Source organism: Anguilla anguilla, chromosome 9 (assembly GCF_013347855.1).
Source record: "Anguilla anguilla isolate fAngAng1 chromosome 9, fAngAng1.pri, whole genome shotgun sequence".
Lineage (NCBI taxonomy): Eukaryota > Metazoa > Chordata > Actinopteri > Anguilliformes > Anguillidae > Anguilla > Anguilla anguilla.
This window is the reverse complement of record NC_049209.1, coordinates 41,361,885-41,377,128: the sequence shown is the minus strand read 5'-3', so window position 1 is coordinate 41,377,128 and position 15,244 is coordinate 41,361,885. Positions and strand designations below refer to the sequence as shown.

Here is a 15,244-nt window from a genome sequence, read left to right as displayed (position 1 = left end):
ACTGCTGCCTCATGTGCATTGGGTCTCCAGTCTTCTCCGAATCAGGGATTTACTGATTTATAGCCTTGGCTCAAACATGGGAACAGGATATGGCCAGAGTAGATATTTTTTATAAAGGAGGAGGTTGTCCATTCTCCAAGCACACTTTGAGTTGTCTTTGGTCAATGCTGATTAATTTGACGTTTAATTTTTCGGAAGTTGACACAGGTTGAAAGCTGACATTCAGGTCAAAAGTGTTGAAAGGACCTTTCTTCTGTTACAATAAAAATTGTTATCTGTTAGGTTAAAATTATGCTTACGTATTGATTATAAATGGGCAGTTTTGTGCCTTCTCAATGTTTTGTATTCCTGAGACTAACAGTGATGTTCTCCACTACTGTACATTGCTCTGGATAAGAGCATCTGTTATGCGATTGCTTAAGCTCAGCTCATTTTTGATCTGGATGCCAATGAATGTGTGAAAACTGGGATCCAGGTTAACACAATTAAACAAAAGCTATGAAGTGGAATGTATTTGTGGCATTCGGTCTGCCGGAGAGGCGGACTCGTATTTTGGTCTCGGCTGCGCTGGCTGGTGGAGAGAGCGCACGCACCTGGGCTGCGTTAGCTAATCAGCCCTGGTACTTAAAGGTGTGCTGCTCTCCACAATTCGGGGCCGAGACCGGGAGCTAACACCGAGAGCGAGTTTCTTTATTTGAGTTTCGTTTGATTTCACTAGCCGGCACAGCCGAGACCAATCCGCCTCTCTGGCAGGCAGAATGCCACAGTATTTAAATGAGGGTTATACACAAGGGTAATAATGCCATTTCTGATAGATCTCCCTATCAGCATACTTTAGGTTCCCCTACTGTTTAAGCTCCATTACCATTATTGTCACTCTCTCAGTAGTTTTATTAGTTGAATAAATTTGCCTTCAGCAGATTTGATTTTTGAGTGGACACATGTTGATAAAACGTACCAGTATCCTGAAGGTTTGGAAGGTTTGTCAAAAATAAGCCTCTGTTGTCATCAAATCAGAAACATAAGCACCTGGAGCTAAACCTCACTGTAACTTTGATTGGAACTGGGTTCGAGAGGTAGAGTAGAAACAATAGACCTTAAGGCCCTGGATGACCTGTCACCTACCCAAGCTTCTGAAAATGACATCACAAGGTGCACATGCACACACACACACACACACACACACACACAACACTCAAATAAATGTTTTGAATTACAAACAGCCTTTTTTGGGCCTGTATACATCAGAGGTCAGCAATGAGGGCCATATCTGTTTTCTTGACAAATGCACGAATGACAGCCAAAGACTGTTTTTGTGTCCTGATATGAAACGTTTTACTGTGATCTAAAATATAAGTGAACCAGTGTTAGTGTATACAGCCAATTAGCTCATTTAGCCAGGGTAATTCATGGAAACAAAAACCTGCATACACACCGGCCTTCCAGGACCGGAATTCCCCATGCTTGATATAGATGCGTATGGACCTCCAGGTACCTTATTATTTGTTGATTTGTGTAATTTACCATATCACAAAAATTTGCCCCGTACATCTGCTTGGCATTTATAAAAGCAATTACTCATGACAGGCAGTGGTATATTGTGATTATATCACAGCTAAGAGGTGTTGTTCCCCCATAGCTGTGATATAATCACAATATTCAAAAAATATGATCTGGATTGAGTAATTGCTTTTTATAAAATGGTTACCAAATATGATAATATAGATATTATAGACACAATCCAACTAAAACAGTTTTTATTAACAATTTCATTAAAAGACTAATTTACAAGAAGGTAGTTCCCAGCTGCCTGCACGTAGTGGACTGATGTTCCTTCCATTTGCAAATGCCATTGATTCCAGCCTTTTGGAATATCATGTTCAGTACATTTGTGCTGATATGCTGGAGGGTGATTCTGCAGTGTGCAGTGCAGAGTCACCCTGCTCCAGGCTCAACACTGCTGGTCCACTGGGTGGGGTAGGGCAAGGCAGTGTAAGGTGGTGTTACATAAACGTCCTTGTTACTCACCCCATCCTCTACATGCTAAGACTTTCCCCTTTTGGTGGGAGAAGGCAATGTTTATCCCATTAGGAGGTTATTTTAAGTGGCAGTCTCTTTTTACAGGCCGAAGGCATAAGAGGTTTAGGAAGCTTTTTGCTTCTGCTCAGTCCCTCTATCTCTGCCGGCACAGAGTCACTGCAGCCACCAAGACCATTGCTTCAACCGCATACAGGCAGGATTACAGCCATTTTGGGTCTTCTGGAAGCGGAGCAGCAGTGGCATCGTAGGTAGTGCACCAGGGCAGCAGTTATGGGAAACCACGGCTCCAACCTGGATGACATCTTAGCGGAAGACATGCACCACTGGTACAACAAGTTCATGAGGGAGTCTCCATCGGGTCTGATCACACTGTTTGAGCTCAAGGCCATCCTGGGTCTGCAGGGAATGTCTGAGGACGCCAACAGCTATGTTGACCAAGTCTTCTTCACTTTCGACATGGACGGGGTGAGAGACCAAAGCCAATATCCCTCCCTGTACTATGTCTGGAGCTTTCTTTCACTTTCTCTGATTCTCTCTCTTTTCTCACACACTCTATTTTGTACCTCTCATACTGGAGGCTGGGCGTTTTGCACACTGCAGGCTGAGCATTTTGCACACTGTGTATTGTGCTTTGAATTGCGATCGTTATGCACTCTTTCACTTCTTGCGGGTTAAGCTCTTCTTCTGCTCTTCTTTTGGACGATGAGATTAGCGTGGATCTGAGCTAGGCAGGAGAGGGCACGCCACAGATCAAGACTTAGAGCTGTACTGTGCTAGCCTCTGCAGGTTCCCTTTCATTCGTATAAAAACCTGGGTGCAGTGGCCTTTCAGACACTGGGGCTCCTCCGTGCAGTGTATTTCAGATGTGACTCCTGTGCATGATCTGCTGAGTTTGAGCTGGGGATTGAGCCTGTTCTGTGCTAAATCAGGTCGCGGCTGACACTAAAGCTCTTAATTTTCAGCCCTGACTGAACTTGCCAATCAAGGAGCTCATCCTCAAGTGAATTTAATTCTGGTTTGCAGCTCAGGTCACGCAATGATATTTCCCATCCAATTTCATTTTGCTTGGTTCCATTGTATTACCAATGCATTCAGATTAGAACTTGTTAGGACCCAGCTTCTTCTCATAGAATGAAAATCAGGAAAATGCAAGGAACTCACTAAGACAACAAACACTATTGTGAATCACACTGGCCAGCGGGAAGTTCACTGAAACACAACACAAGTTTGCGGTACAGCAACCCACACCGCACTGGTCTTCTAGCCTGGTTTAAATACCCTCTGGGGCCTTGACTGGGTACGCATGTCCATCCTATCTGCGAGGGCCTATCTCTTTGTTTCCTAATGACGTCTGTTTTGTACATAAACAATCTATGCCCTTAATGTTGCCTGATAACATGTGGCGTCACTACTTGCAGAGAAGAGAAACACTTCAAACCCATCAAACTGTCTTTTTAAGAAAGTGCCGTTTTAGGAGAAAATCAAGTTCAGGGTAATTTCAGGGTTGGATATACGTTACATACATTTGCATCACATTTTGGCATTTTACAAACACTATCCAGACCAACTTATAGAAATTGAGGTGCATAGGACAGGCCATTGCAATCAGAACTTGATGGGTAAGTCTTGAAATATATCAGGGATTTGTGAGCCTGGTGCTGTGAAACTGAAGGGTATGGCTGCTTTTGTTTTCATCTTAAAATCAACAAACAGTTCATACCTAAGAGACCTGGTGAGGTGAGTTAACTGCATGATCAACCATTTTAAATTTTGTTCTATGAGAGGCAGCCCACCCATTGGCTCTCCGAGACCAGAACCCTGAAACAGGGGCCTGTTCCCCATTTAATCACTATGCCACTGAGTCAAGGGCTGTAGCGTCACTAGGGTTGGTGTCACCCGGTGCGGACCGCACCCCCCGCACCCCCCTAGTGACGCCTCTGGTCAAGGGGAGCCTGTGACATACACATGAAATTCACTTACCACAGCAGTTTGGTCTTTCAGCTCTTAGGTAGATCATACTGTTTAGACTGATGGTGTCATTAAGGCCTTCTTAGTACCTCTAAGCCAAGAATGTCATGGTATATACACTACAGAGTGTCATTCTAGCTATGGAGTGTCATGCTATATACACTATAGAGTGTCATTCTAACTATAGAGTGTCAGGCTATATACACTATAAAGTCATACTATATACACTATTCTGTCATGATACATACACTACAGTGTCATACTATATACACTATGGAGTGTCATGATACATACACTACAGTGTCATACTATATACACTATGGAGTGTCATTCTAACTAGATTGTCATGCTATATACACTATAGAGTGTCATTCTAACTAGATTTTCATGCTATATACACTATAGAGTGTCATTCTAACTAGATTTTCATGCTATATACACTATAGAGTGACACTCTAGTGTATATAGCATGACAATCTAGTTAGAATGACACTATAGTGTATATGGTATGTCACTCTATAGTGTATGTAGCATGACAATCTAGTTAGAATGACACTCTATAGTGTATATGGTATGACACTCTATAGTGTATGTAGCATGACAATCTAGTTAGAATGACGCTCTATAGTGTATATAGTGTGACACTATAGTGTATATAGCATGATAATGCTGGCTATACTGTCCTGCAGAAGCCCAACTGTAATAAACAGCAACCGTTTCAGTGTAAAATTATCTGAGTAAATGTAACTGTAATAGAATAAATTTGGTCCATTTTGTCCAATTGTACTCCCTACCCATCCTTCAGAGTTCCCGCTCTTCTGCTATATCTGCAGTGATGCAGTTCCTGCAGCCGTCATTCTCTGGCCCTATCTGTTTCCTGTTTGCTCCAGAACTTCCTGTAGAACGCTGGTGTATAGTTGGATCAGTTTAAATGAAAAGGTGATTCTAGGTGCAGACTGAGGAGTCTTCCACAGGTGATAAACAGAGGGTGTGTCACTGTGGTCTCAAACCCAGTGGCATGAGGGTAACACAAGTGATGAGGCAGTAAAAGTGGGTATAGGAGCCTCAAACAGGCCCTGAGCTTATCAGTAGACCTGCACTGCTCAGGTTAGTCATATCATCAGTGCTCTGCATAAACCTTGTATCTCCTTTTTTTGGTCATTTTGGTTTTTTAACACACACTGAATGTTCTCATCTGGCTCTATGTACGAGTTTCATATTTCACCAACTTTTAAACCTCAAATGATAAAACCGTAATTCTCATTGGTTAATAGAAAATGGAAGTGATTTTTGCTTTTCCCGAGCATTCCATTTTTTTTTACAGATGCAAGGTTTTTGCATGACACCAACAATATATCTCTTCACATATAGTCTGGCATTGACAGATAACATACCTCTGCTGGACAGCTCAGTTAAGGACAATGATTGGTCTTCAGACAAGTATACTGGCTCCTACTGAGATATTTTCATCTTAATTTCCACAGCAAGTAGTTTATTCAGCTGATATGTTGAATCTGAAAGACAAAATAAATTATTTTTGGTGTTTTATTTTTCTTAAACTGAAATGTCAGCCACCAAGCTAAACTATCTGTCAAACTGAGTGAAACTGATCAGTACTTCAAACACATCTGGTTATCAAAAATTACACGATGCATCTGCCTACATCTGCCTGTATATTTGATTAACCTTGGCAGTTGCTGGAAAGTTTAATATGTAAGGAATTGTTCATCATAAATACTGAGACGCTGCTTATATTTAAATGATATATACACTAAAACAACATATAACAATGAGAAATGCTGAAAATGCATTAGCAAAGTATAGAATTAAGACTTAGGGAACTGTTCCAGCCTGAAACCCTGATTGAATAAAGGGGTACAATACAGGTAGGGGGTTCATATAGAGGTAGTGAACAAAAATGTGAACATTAGTGTAAAGTCAAATAATAGGGTGTTGGGATCTTGCCTTCTATGGGTGCATATCTATCTGTCCCACACCATCATGGAAACATCAAAAACCTATTGGAACACTGCTGTGTTTACGTATTTTGTTCATTACCCGTAGGTATATATACATTACATCCCTAGCTTGTGTATTTTTATTGTATCAACATACATACTTTATGCATTTACAGAATAACAATGACAGTTTTTAATGAGCATTTTATTGCTCACTGTACTGTTGGAATATGCAGTATAACAATTAAAAGTAAATGTTAATTCTCATGAGACAACTGTAAAATAGTGGAAAATGCAGTTAATGTCCATTTTAAGAGAAGGGTGTTAATGCACACTACATGCTTTTGAAAATGGCACGGCCATCGCTGAGAGATCATTTTTGTCTTTTATGGTCACATATCTAAATGAAGGAGTACAATCTTGCATTTATATGCACTTGACCACAGCAACACAGTTTAAGGGTTTACCCATTCTACCATTTTATAAAGTTGGATATTTACTGAAGAAAGTGAGATTAAATCAAAGTAACAACACTGGGATTTCAGTTTGTAATCTCACACAGGGTCACAAGCTGAGTTCCTTAATCACTGTATAACACAGCTGGGCCATTTAGTGCTTCATTTGTAAATTGAATCACTGATGCATCTTTTCTGTTTTCTCTGCCTTGCAGGATGGTTATATCGACTTTGTGGAGTACATCGCAGCCATTAGCTTAATGCTGAAGGGAGAAATAAATCAGAAACTGAAGTGGTACTTCAAGCTCTTCGACCAAGACGGAAACGGGAAAATCGACAAAGAAGAATTGGAAACAATATTCACCGTATGTCAAGAATATTCATTTAAAGAGGTTCCAGACATGTACTTGCCATATATTAACTTGGTAACTGACGGAAACTTCAGTCCACTGAAGAAATTACATTAACCGTTAGTCCATGTGTGATAATCAGCTACACGTGAAATTTTTGGGGGTTTTCTCTCTCTCTCTTTCTCTCTCTTGCTCTCTAATTCCGGTGGCTATAGTTTAGCTGAATTTTGATCTTCCTATAGAAGTGAGCTTCCTTTTTGAAACCAAATAACAGAGGCTACATTGTAAATCCAAAGCACTTCAAAAATAACCCATCTCAGCCTAGAATAATCAAAGCTTGGATTAAACCTGAAATTGGAGTGGTGTCTTAATCTGTGGGTGTTCTTATTCATCCCCATTCCAGATCCCACTTCAACATGATCCCGTTGGGTATGATCTCTGTGATCAGCTGTGACTTTGTTTGTAATGCCAACCACCCAAGAACTGCTCCTACACTGATAATACTCACAAAATGATGTTTTTATTGTGACAATGTTTTGACCCAAGTGGATCGCAAACCTGGCAAACCTGATAAAAAATTAAGTTGTTTTGGGAGCATTAATAGCGTGAGAGAAATATCATTTCTTATGTCATACTTTGCTCTGTTTACAGAGTAGAATGCCCAGTGTTAATTCAACCCTAACAGTGTTAATTCAATTCTACGTGTTAATTTAACTCTTAACTGATAACCTTTTAAATTTAACTCTAACTGATAAACATTTGGTCCCACTCTAGAACGTGGGACCAAATGTTTTCTATTGAGTGTTGAATTAACACTGGACATTTTACTGAGCAGTATGATGATGTGCATATGACTAAATTAAAATGGCAAAAATCAAAGACATAAGTACTCATAAATGCCAGAAAAATGTAAAAACAAACCTGTGGATACCATAGAATTTTAAACATAACATGTTATCAACCAAAATGTGCAAGCAAATGTAGAATGTAGTTTAGTGACATCTGGTTTCTAAAAAAAATAGTCTACAGGAGTTTTACTAGTTTCTAGTCTAAAATTAGGGTTTAACAGAGAAAATAAATCACAATTAAAATACGCATCTGAAACTATAAACCAGACCATGAGAAATAAGAGATCATGAGGGGCCTCATTTATTACACTTTGCAGAGGTTCTGCACCAAAAAGACAAACTTTTGGTAGCTTGTCACATCTTTCAAAGATGACACTTCACATCCATATGCAGATGCATCATGTAAGCATTGGGTTGGTCTAGCCTAAATGTGCGCATGTCGTGACGTTAGTTTTATTTTTATAAATTCTGAATCCATGGGGAAAGTGATGTACGTCCCTGTAGCCTCATTTATTAAATCATCTCAGAATTCATCCCAAATGTGAGCTTACGATCATTTTCCCAAATGTTCCTCTGAACTTATAAAATGTCCATACACACTTATATATGTTCCTAGGCACGATCTCTTCATAAATCAGAAATCATCGCAAAATTGTTCTCAAATATACTTACCTGGTCAGGTTTTCTTGATTCCATGAACTCCATCTCATCAATGTCATGTGATATGAAATTACATATTTTTGCATTTATTTTTACTAACCCTAACCCTTTATGTTTTGATAGTTCCCAGTAATGTTAATATTATACATTTCAGTGTTGTATAGGTTAATATTTGCAGTCTATTTTAATGTAGCATTGACAGTCGTCTATCTATCTATCTATCTATCTATTATTATTATTATTATTATTTGCACACTTGATAATGTTAACGACAAGTGCTACAATCAGAGGTATTGACTGCATTTCAGCTTTGTGGGAGACACGTTGGTGGACGACCTTGTCTCACTCAGTCCAACCTTAAATCTGACAAGCACAGTAGCCAATTCATATGCAAATATTGGGAGTCACATACAGGGTTTCCAGGCCCAGGACAAAATTATATTATTCCCAGACCTGGGACAATAATATTTACCACAAGTTCACAGATCATTGCCCCCGCCACCCCCAACCCCCTCCAGGGCCGGGGACCATGTACCTGGTTGTCCCCTCCTGGTGTTGACTCTGGTGACATGTCACCTTGGCTCCCCCAAACCTATGCGTATGGCCAGCCTATGCTGCAATAGCCTATTTAATGGCTCACATTGGTCATCATAAAAATAAGTGAAGTGTGCATATGCTATATGTCATAATGCAATATGCAATATGCTATATGTCTAATATGCTTTGTGTTTCCATATGTTAAATGATTGGCAAGTCTGAAAAAATGTGTTGAGCCTGCACTACAGCAACATTGGCATAAAGATGGAGTTTGGTCATGCATTAGAGAAGGAGTTTGTTCACGCAATAGAAAGTTTTTGCATCAGTTTCAGGTTTTATAAATCTCAATATGTGCACCAGTTTTCACGTAAGATCAAATCCGTTCAATTCAGGAGCAAATCTGTGCATACAAACGTTTTATAAATGATGACCCAGAACACTCTGTAATAGTTGTGGCTGCTCAATTGGGTTTGTTTCTGATTATTCCTCAACAAAGAGAGGATTGTCATTTAGATGTCACAGTCTCTCATTCTCAGTATCCTAATGTCAGTGTAGAAGTTCAATATAAGTATATGATTTGGCTGATTGTATTAGTGAAAAAAGGAACAAAGAGAAAAGCCGCTGTCCTTTAGATGAACCGTATGTTAGATGTGTGTTTAAGTTATGCTTTTGCTGAAAATCAGAATAGCTGCAGTTTATCCATCTGCGCTAACTGCAAGTGCCTGTTTGAACTGTCTTGTTTTCTCTTCCTCAACTCAACGCTCGTATTAGCTTCCTCCACAGAGGTGTTTTGCACTCCTAAGTGTCGGAGATCTCTCCTTGCTACATGAAATAAAGATGCCTTACAGCCCTAAATAGAGAGCGGTTATTTACCACAACATCGGAAACCCTAATCACCAGATTTATGAGCTGGCTAAGGCATCAGTGATGTCACTTTGAGGAGGTGTTTGCAGTCAGAATCAACAGAATTCACCTGACACATGAAATACAAAATTCTCAAGATATCAACAGGATACTCTGACTCATACTACCCATAAGCATAAGGGCACCATTGATCTGCTTGGGGAAGAGCAGAGGCTAGTATCTGCAGTAGTACTGTCTGTTTTACACTGTGTTGCCAGAATGCCAAAGGCAAATTTCCATTTCATGTAAATGCAATGGACAATTAAGTTTTCTTATCTTATCTTGTCTTATCTTATCTGAAGGCTACTGTGCACTTAATCAAATTTAGGCAACCAAATCCAGCCATCTGCTTGTGAGCCACACAGGTCTTTCCAGGGACCTCTTCCCTGAATTGGGAGTTAAAACCTTGGTTGGCCAGCAGCAAGCAAATTTTAACCACTAAGCCAATCACAGTTTGGATGTTGTGGTGTGTGTTGGGGGGGGGGGTTACCTGAGGATAATTTGATTTGCATAGTGCATTTTTGAACACAATACATGATGATAATACTATTATACAGTTTTCTTACAGAAACAGAATATACAGGAATATATTAAAACAATTTGTATATATGAACAAATACATCATTAAATCTTTGCCACTTTCAGAATATTTTTAATGTACATTGCTGTGAAATGTATTTAACATATTTACTAAAGGTGTAATTCATTATAAATATATATTTATTAATAATGTTGCAGAATGTTTACTAAATGTTTGTGTCTGTAAGGGTTCACCATGAAATGAAAAGACATTTTTATTCAACTGACCTAAAGTTGAGGTGCTACAATGCAGAATTTGGGGTTGAAGGGGGAATGCCACTACAAAGATTTTGCAATGACATCATGTAGCCTTGAAAGCTTTAAAAAGGGAAATACGGTTTTAGCTTTGCGGCCCTTCCAAGACTCATGCCTCAATGGAAAGGTGTGTGTCCTGCACCTGTTGAGCTGCACGTGAAGTGTCTTTCTCTAAACTCATGTCTGTGGGGGGCTGACTTGTAGTCTAAAATGTGATAAGAAGCACTGGCTGGGGGGCCTCCAGTGGCGTAGCCCATAGAGCGCTTTCCACATGCTCATTGTGAGCCGTGATGTCGGCGGTTCGAGTCCGACCGCCGACCTTTGTTGCATGTCTCTCCCTCTCTCTCCTCCTAGTTCTTCCTGTCCATCTACACTGTCCTATCTAATAAAACTTTAAAAGCCCAAAAAAACATGTTTAAAAAAAGAAGTGCTGACTGAGATCGCGTGCTTGTGAGAAGGGCACATGCTCATCTGTGTTCTCCTGAATCAAGGGTGGAGGTTGTAGCTTTGAGCGCTGATGATGAAAACATTTGGGCATGAGATGAAAGGAAAATATTTGACATTTAAATTTTAAGTAATATAAATCATATGAAAGAAGACTTGTTCTGAATATGTGATATTTCTCTAAGATTTCAGCAATCTTTGTCTAAAAGGATGTAGCAAAGGTAACTGCAGGTCCCTAGGGTCAATGTCTGCTAGCTTTCTTTGTGTGTTTTAACAAGTGAATAAACATTTCACTTCCTCTTCGCTGCAGGCCATACAGGACATTACCCGAGTACACGACACTCCTCCAGACGAGATCGTATCCCTCATTTTCCAGAAGATCGATGTCAATGGAGAAGGTAAACAAATGAGAAAACGGAAAAAAATTTGGTGATATTCCAGTCAAAGCTTGTACCCACGTACATTAATGAATAGTCTGATCCACCCATCTTGTCATTTTTAAATATTTACCAATTAGACACAGAGCATACAAAACTTGACTGATATGTAAGATGAAAATATTATTTTTAGAAAAAGAGGTGGAAACTTCCATTCATAATTATTTGCCAGCTACATCCATCTTAAGTGATCTACAGTCATTATAATAATTAGGGATTATACTGTTGCATGTTGCATATCCATGCATAATGTATAATGATCTAAATGATCTGGATGCTTATGATGCTTGTGGTTGTATGCATTTTGAAACAAGCAATGAATTGTGTAATACACTGTGAAATAAACATTCACAATCAGCTTTGACCTTTGACTTTTATCCTACCCAGGTGAGTTAACACTAGAGGAGTTCATTACCGGAGCAAAGGACCACCCGGAAATCATGGAGATGCTCAAGAAAATGATGGATCTGACCCCAGTGCTGGTAATCATTGTCAATGGCAGGCGGAAAAGTGTGTGAGAAGTTGGGGGAGCTCTGCACACTTGAAAATGCAGGAATCTAACTGTGTTAATGAACTTTTTGTTAAAAAAAAAACCCTTCCAAAGAAATGAATACATCAAGTTTGATGAGGAAAAATCAGCTGTGGCCCTGGCACACACCCTTCTCCACCTAATGGAACAATCTGTGGTGAACAGAAACGAAGGTTTCTGAGGCTGTCAACAACACCAAGAAAGAGAAACACTAACTTGGGGGCAGAAGAGGAGACCTGTTTAAAAACCCCACCCGAATGATGCAGGCATCGACAGACTGTTAGTCATCCTGTACCTAACAGCTCTCTAGAAGCTTTACCCGAACCGATCAATTTGGAAAGGGAATCGCAAGAAAATATGCGCACATATGCTCACTCGACACTGTGCCGTGCGTAGTCGGGTATAGCTGCTAGTTGTGACTTAGCTGGAGCCGTTCTCAGCTGCTTGCTGATCCTTTAATGCTATAAGGGTTTCAGAATACTGGGAAATTAGTGACGGAGCTTACTGGGGAGGTAGTGCAACCTGGATGCTTTTTAAGGAAAGGATCAACCAGGAATACTAACCAAGCTTGTCTTGCCTCACTAAGGACTGTTGGAGGTAGACAAGGTGATGCATGTATAAATGTGTATCTAGGTGGTTAAATGTTCTGGATGAGGTCAATGAAAACTCTGGGAATTGGCATCATCTCCCTCTGATGCCGCAGTGACCCCTGAAGACTGGGATCAGACAGGAAGGCAGTAAAATCTCATACAAGGGAACCTGTTGCAGTTTGGCTTGTGTTCTGTTTCCACAGTATATCATTTGTAGGCACATCAAACCTTGGTTAATATCATTTGAAATACCTTAATTCTTATACAGCAATTAAATTTTTTCAGATTACTGGCACTTTTAAAAGAAACCATTTTTGTCTGTTCAAAAAAAAATTAATATGATATATGTACGTTTGTGGTTAGTTGTATGGTTTGTCGAGAATTTTCAGGGATTTCAGATCCATGGAGTTAAAGTATTTCAATAGCATATTTGACCGAGGTCTGGAGAAGCTTGCGTGCATGACTCAAACCAACAGTTATTACCTTGCGTGAAAAAGGTACACTTGTAATTCTCTAACCTCTATTTAGGGTGCTAATCTGTCCTTGATCCCAACAGGAGTCTCACACAATGGCACATAGCTATTCCTGTGGATTGACTTATAAATAGCCTCACTGACTTACCAAACAAAAATGGGGCGTGCAAGCATTTTGTCCCAATAACAGGAACATTACAATCATTTGATAAAAGTGTACCAAACCACTTTTAAATATAATTGCACAATTGCTGTCAAAGCAAAATAGGTTTGCTCATAATCACCTTTGCAAAAGGTCTGTATTCAGTCTGTACGCAGTTAGAATGACTTGTACTCTTGCAGTTTCTGTGTCAACCACACATTGTCCCCCAAAAAAAATATCCTACATGTTATTACTAGTGTTCCTTCTTGTGCACAGAATAAGCAATAGTTACAAGTGGTGTTGCATTTAATTTCATGACAGTTGTTACATTTTAGGCTGATTGAGTTAGAGACCAAGTGTTGTCTTTGAGGGCAGAGTTAAAAATACAGCATAGTCTGGAATTGTTCAGGTTCATACCCATGTTAATTTTGATCATCTGTCACTGATCTGTGAATGAATGGGCGAACAGCTTTTTGTGGGGGGGAATTCATCCTACTGCTGTTGATTTCAAGCTTTATGTGAATTTGTAAATATGATTTTTTTTTATATTCTGAGAATGACTGTCTCTCTTTTAAAGGCAAGAGATACCTGTATACCGGTATACATCTTTTTAAAATTCAGATGACCCTTGTTTTTAAAATCTAAAAAGGGCATGACGGCATTGTAGGGATAAGAAAGGGCCTTGAGAATTCAGTTATTTTTCACTCACATTTCACACAATTGTGACAACTAGAATGCTTCCGTGTATGTCCTGCAGTTTCTGTTTTGTTGTTTTAATGCAGACAACTATGGGTACAAAACAAAAAGGAATGTTTCCATTTAGTCTAAATGTCACACTGGAGGGTTCTCTCATCAAGCATCGGAAAGACATTATGTAATGTAAATAACATTATTTGCTTGTTTTGATCAATATGCATTTTGTTCATAAGTGTTGCCTTATTAATAAAGCTTATTATCATTTATTTCCTATCATGCTTGCTGGATTACTTTGGTTTTTTAAACTCGTCTTATACATATCTTGAAATTTAACATTGCATTCCCTTACTAGTGTAATGACAATGACCTATATAAATAAACCTAAATTTTAATGGCATTAAATGCTGTATAAAAATTGTAGGTTTTCATAAAATAATTACCATATTTAGTATCTGAACTTGAATAAAGGTTGCTACTGGAAGTGGTGTTGCTGAGCTACTAGGGGGGAGTGTCACCTTTGGACTTTATGCAAACTTGAATCAGCATTCGAAGCAAGAGTTCAAAGAGTCTGCCCTAGCCCTGGGGGTGGGAAAAACAATTACAGGAGCTGCCAAGCTTTCAGGTAAGAGATTACAGGTAATCTTGTCCAAGTCTGAATACATCCCGGTCATTTAAGATTTTATGGCACATACCACAAGGGAAACAGTTCCAGTTTGGCCACTAGCTCAACACTTCGATTTGTAAGGAGAGTGATCTTGTGTAATGTGGGCAGTCGCCACACATTGACTGTGATGAACCCAAACCCACAGAAAAATTGAGAGCTTTGCTTTCACTTCATGTTTGCACTAGTGAGGAAAAAGAAACCGAACAAGCGATAAATAAGAATGGGCCTTAGATACTTTTTGAAATTGGTACCTTGACTACCTGATCGACTCCATTTTGTTTAATGTGGAGAAAGCCACAAATTTTCCCTCTACATGACACAATCAAGGACACGCCCACAAACCTAAAAAGGTTTAAATATATTACTGTATACAGTAAACACCACCTAGTGGCGGACAAATGAAACAAGAAAGACAAATGAAACAGAAATGACCATTTTATTTGATAATATGAAAATAAAAAAAGCTGTACAACATTCTGAAGTTGTGATTTCCCCAAAAGTACAGTATTCTGCTTCCCCCCCCCCCCCCCACATTTAAAACAAATTTTTAATTATGGTCCACCTTGGAAAAAAATTATTTGCCACACCTATTCTAAAAATACTCTTGTATACACAATCTGCCCCGATCAGTGGTGAGCAGGTGTGAACCTTTTTTCCCCCCAGTTGCATTATATGTATCAGCTTGCATTGGCACAACCTCCATTGTCTATTCTGGA

General features: G+C 39.4%; 1 protein-coding gene across 1 annotated transcript; it reads left to right on the top strand.

Moving 5' to 3' along the window:
- The first annotated feature begins 2,310 nt into the window (after positions 1-2,310).
- On the top strand, positions 2,311-11,952 carry guca1d (guanylate cyclase activator 1d). Its single transcript, XM_035434913.1, has 4 exons — positions 2,311-2,505; positions 6,637-6,786; positions 11,308-11,395; positions 11,822-11,952. The coding sequence occupies exons 1-4, from the start codon at positions 2,311-2,313 to the stop codon at positions 11,950-11,952; spliced, it is 564 nt and encodes a 187-aa protein (XP_035290804.1).
- The last annotated feature ends 3,292 nt before the right edge of the window (positions 11,953-15,244 follow it).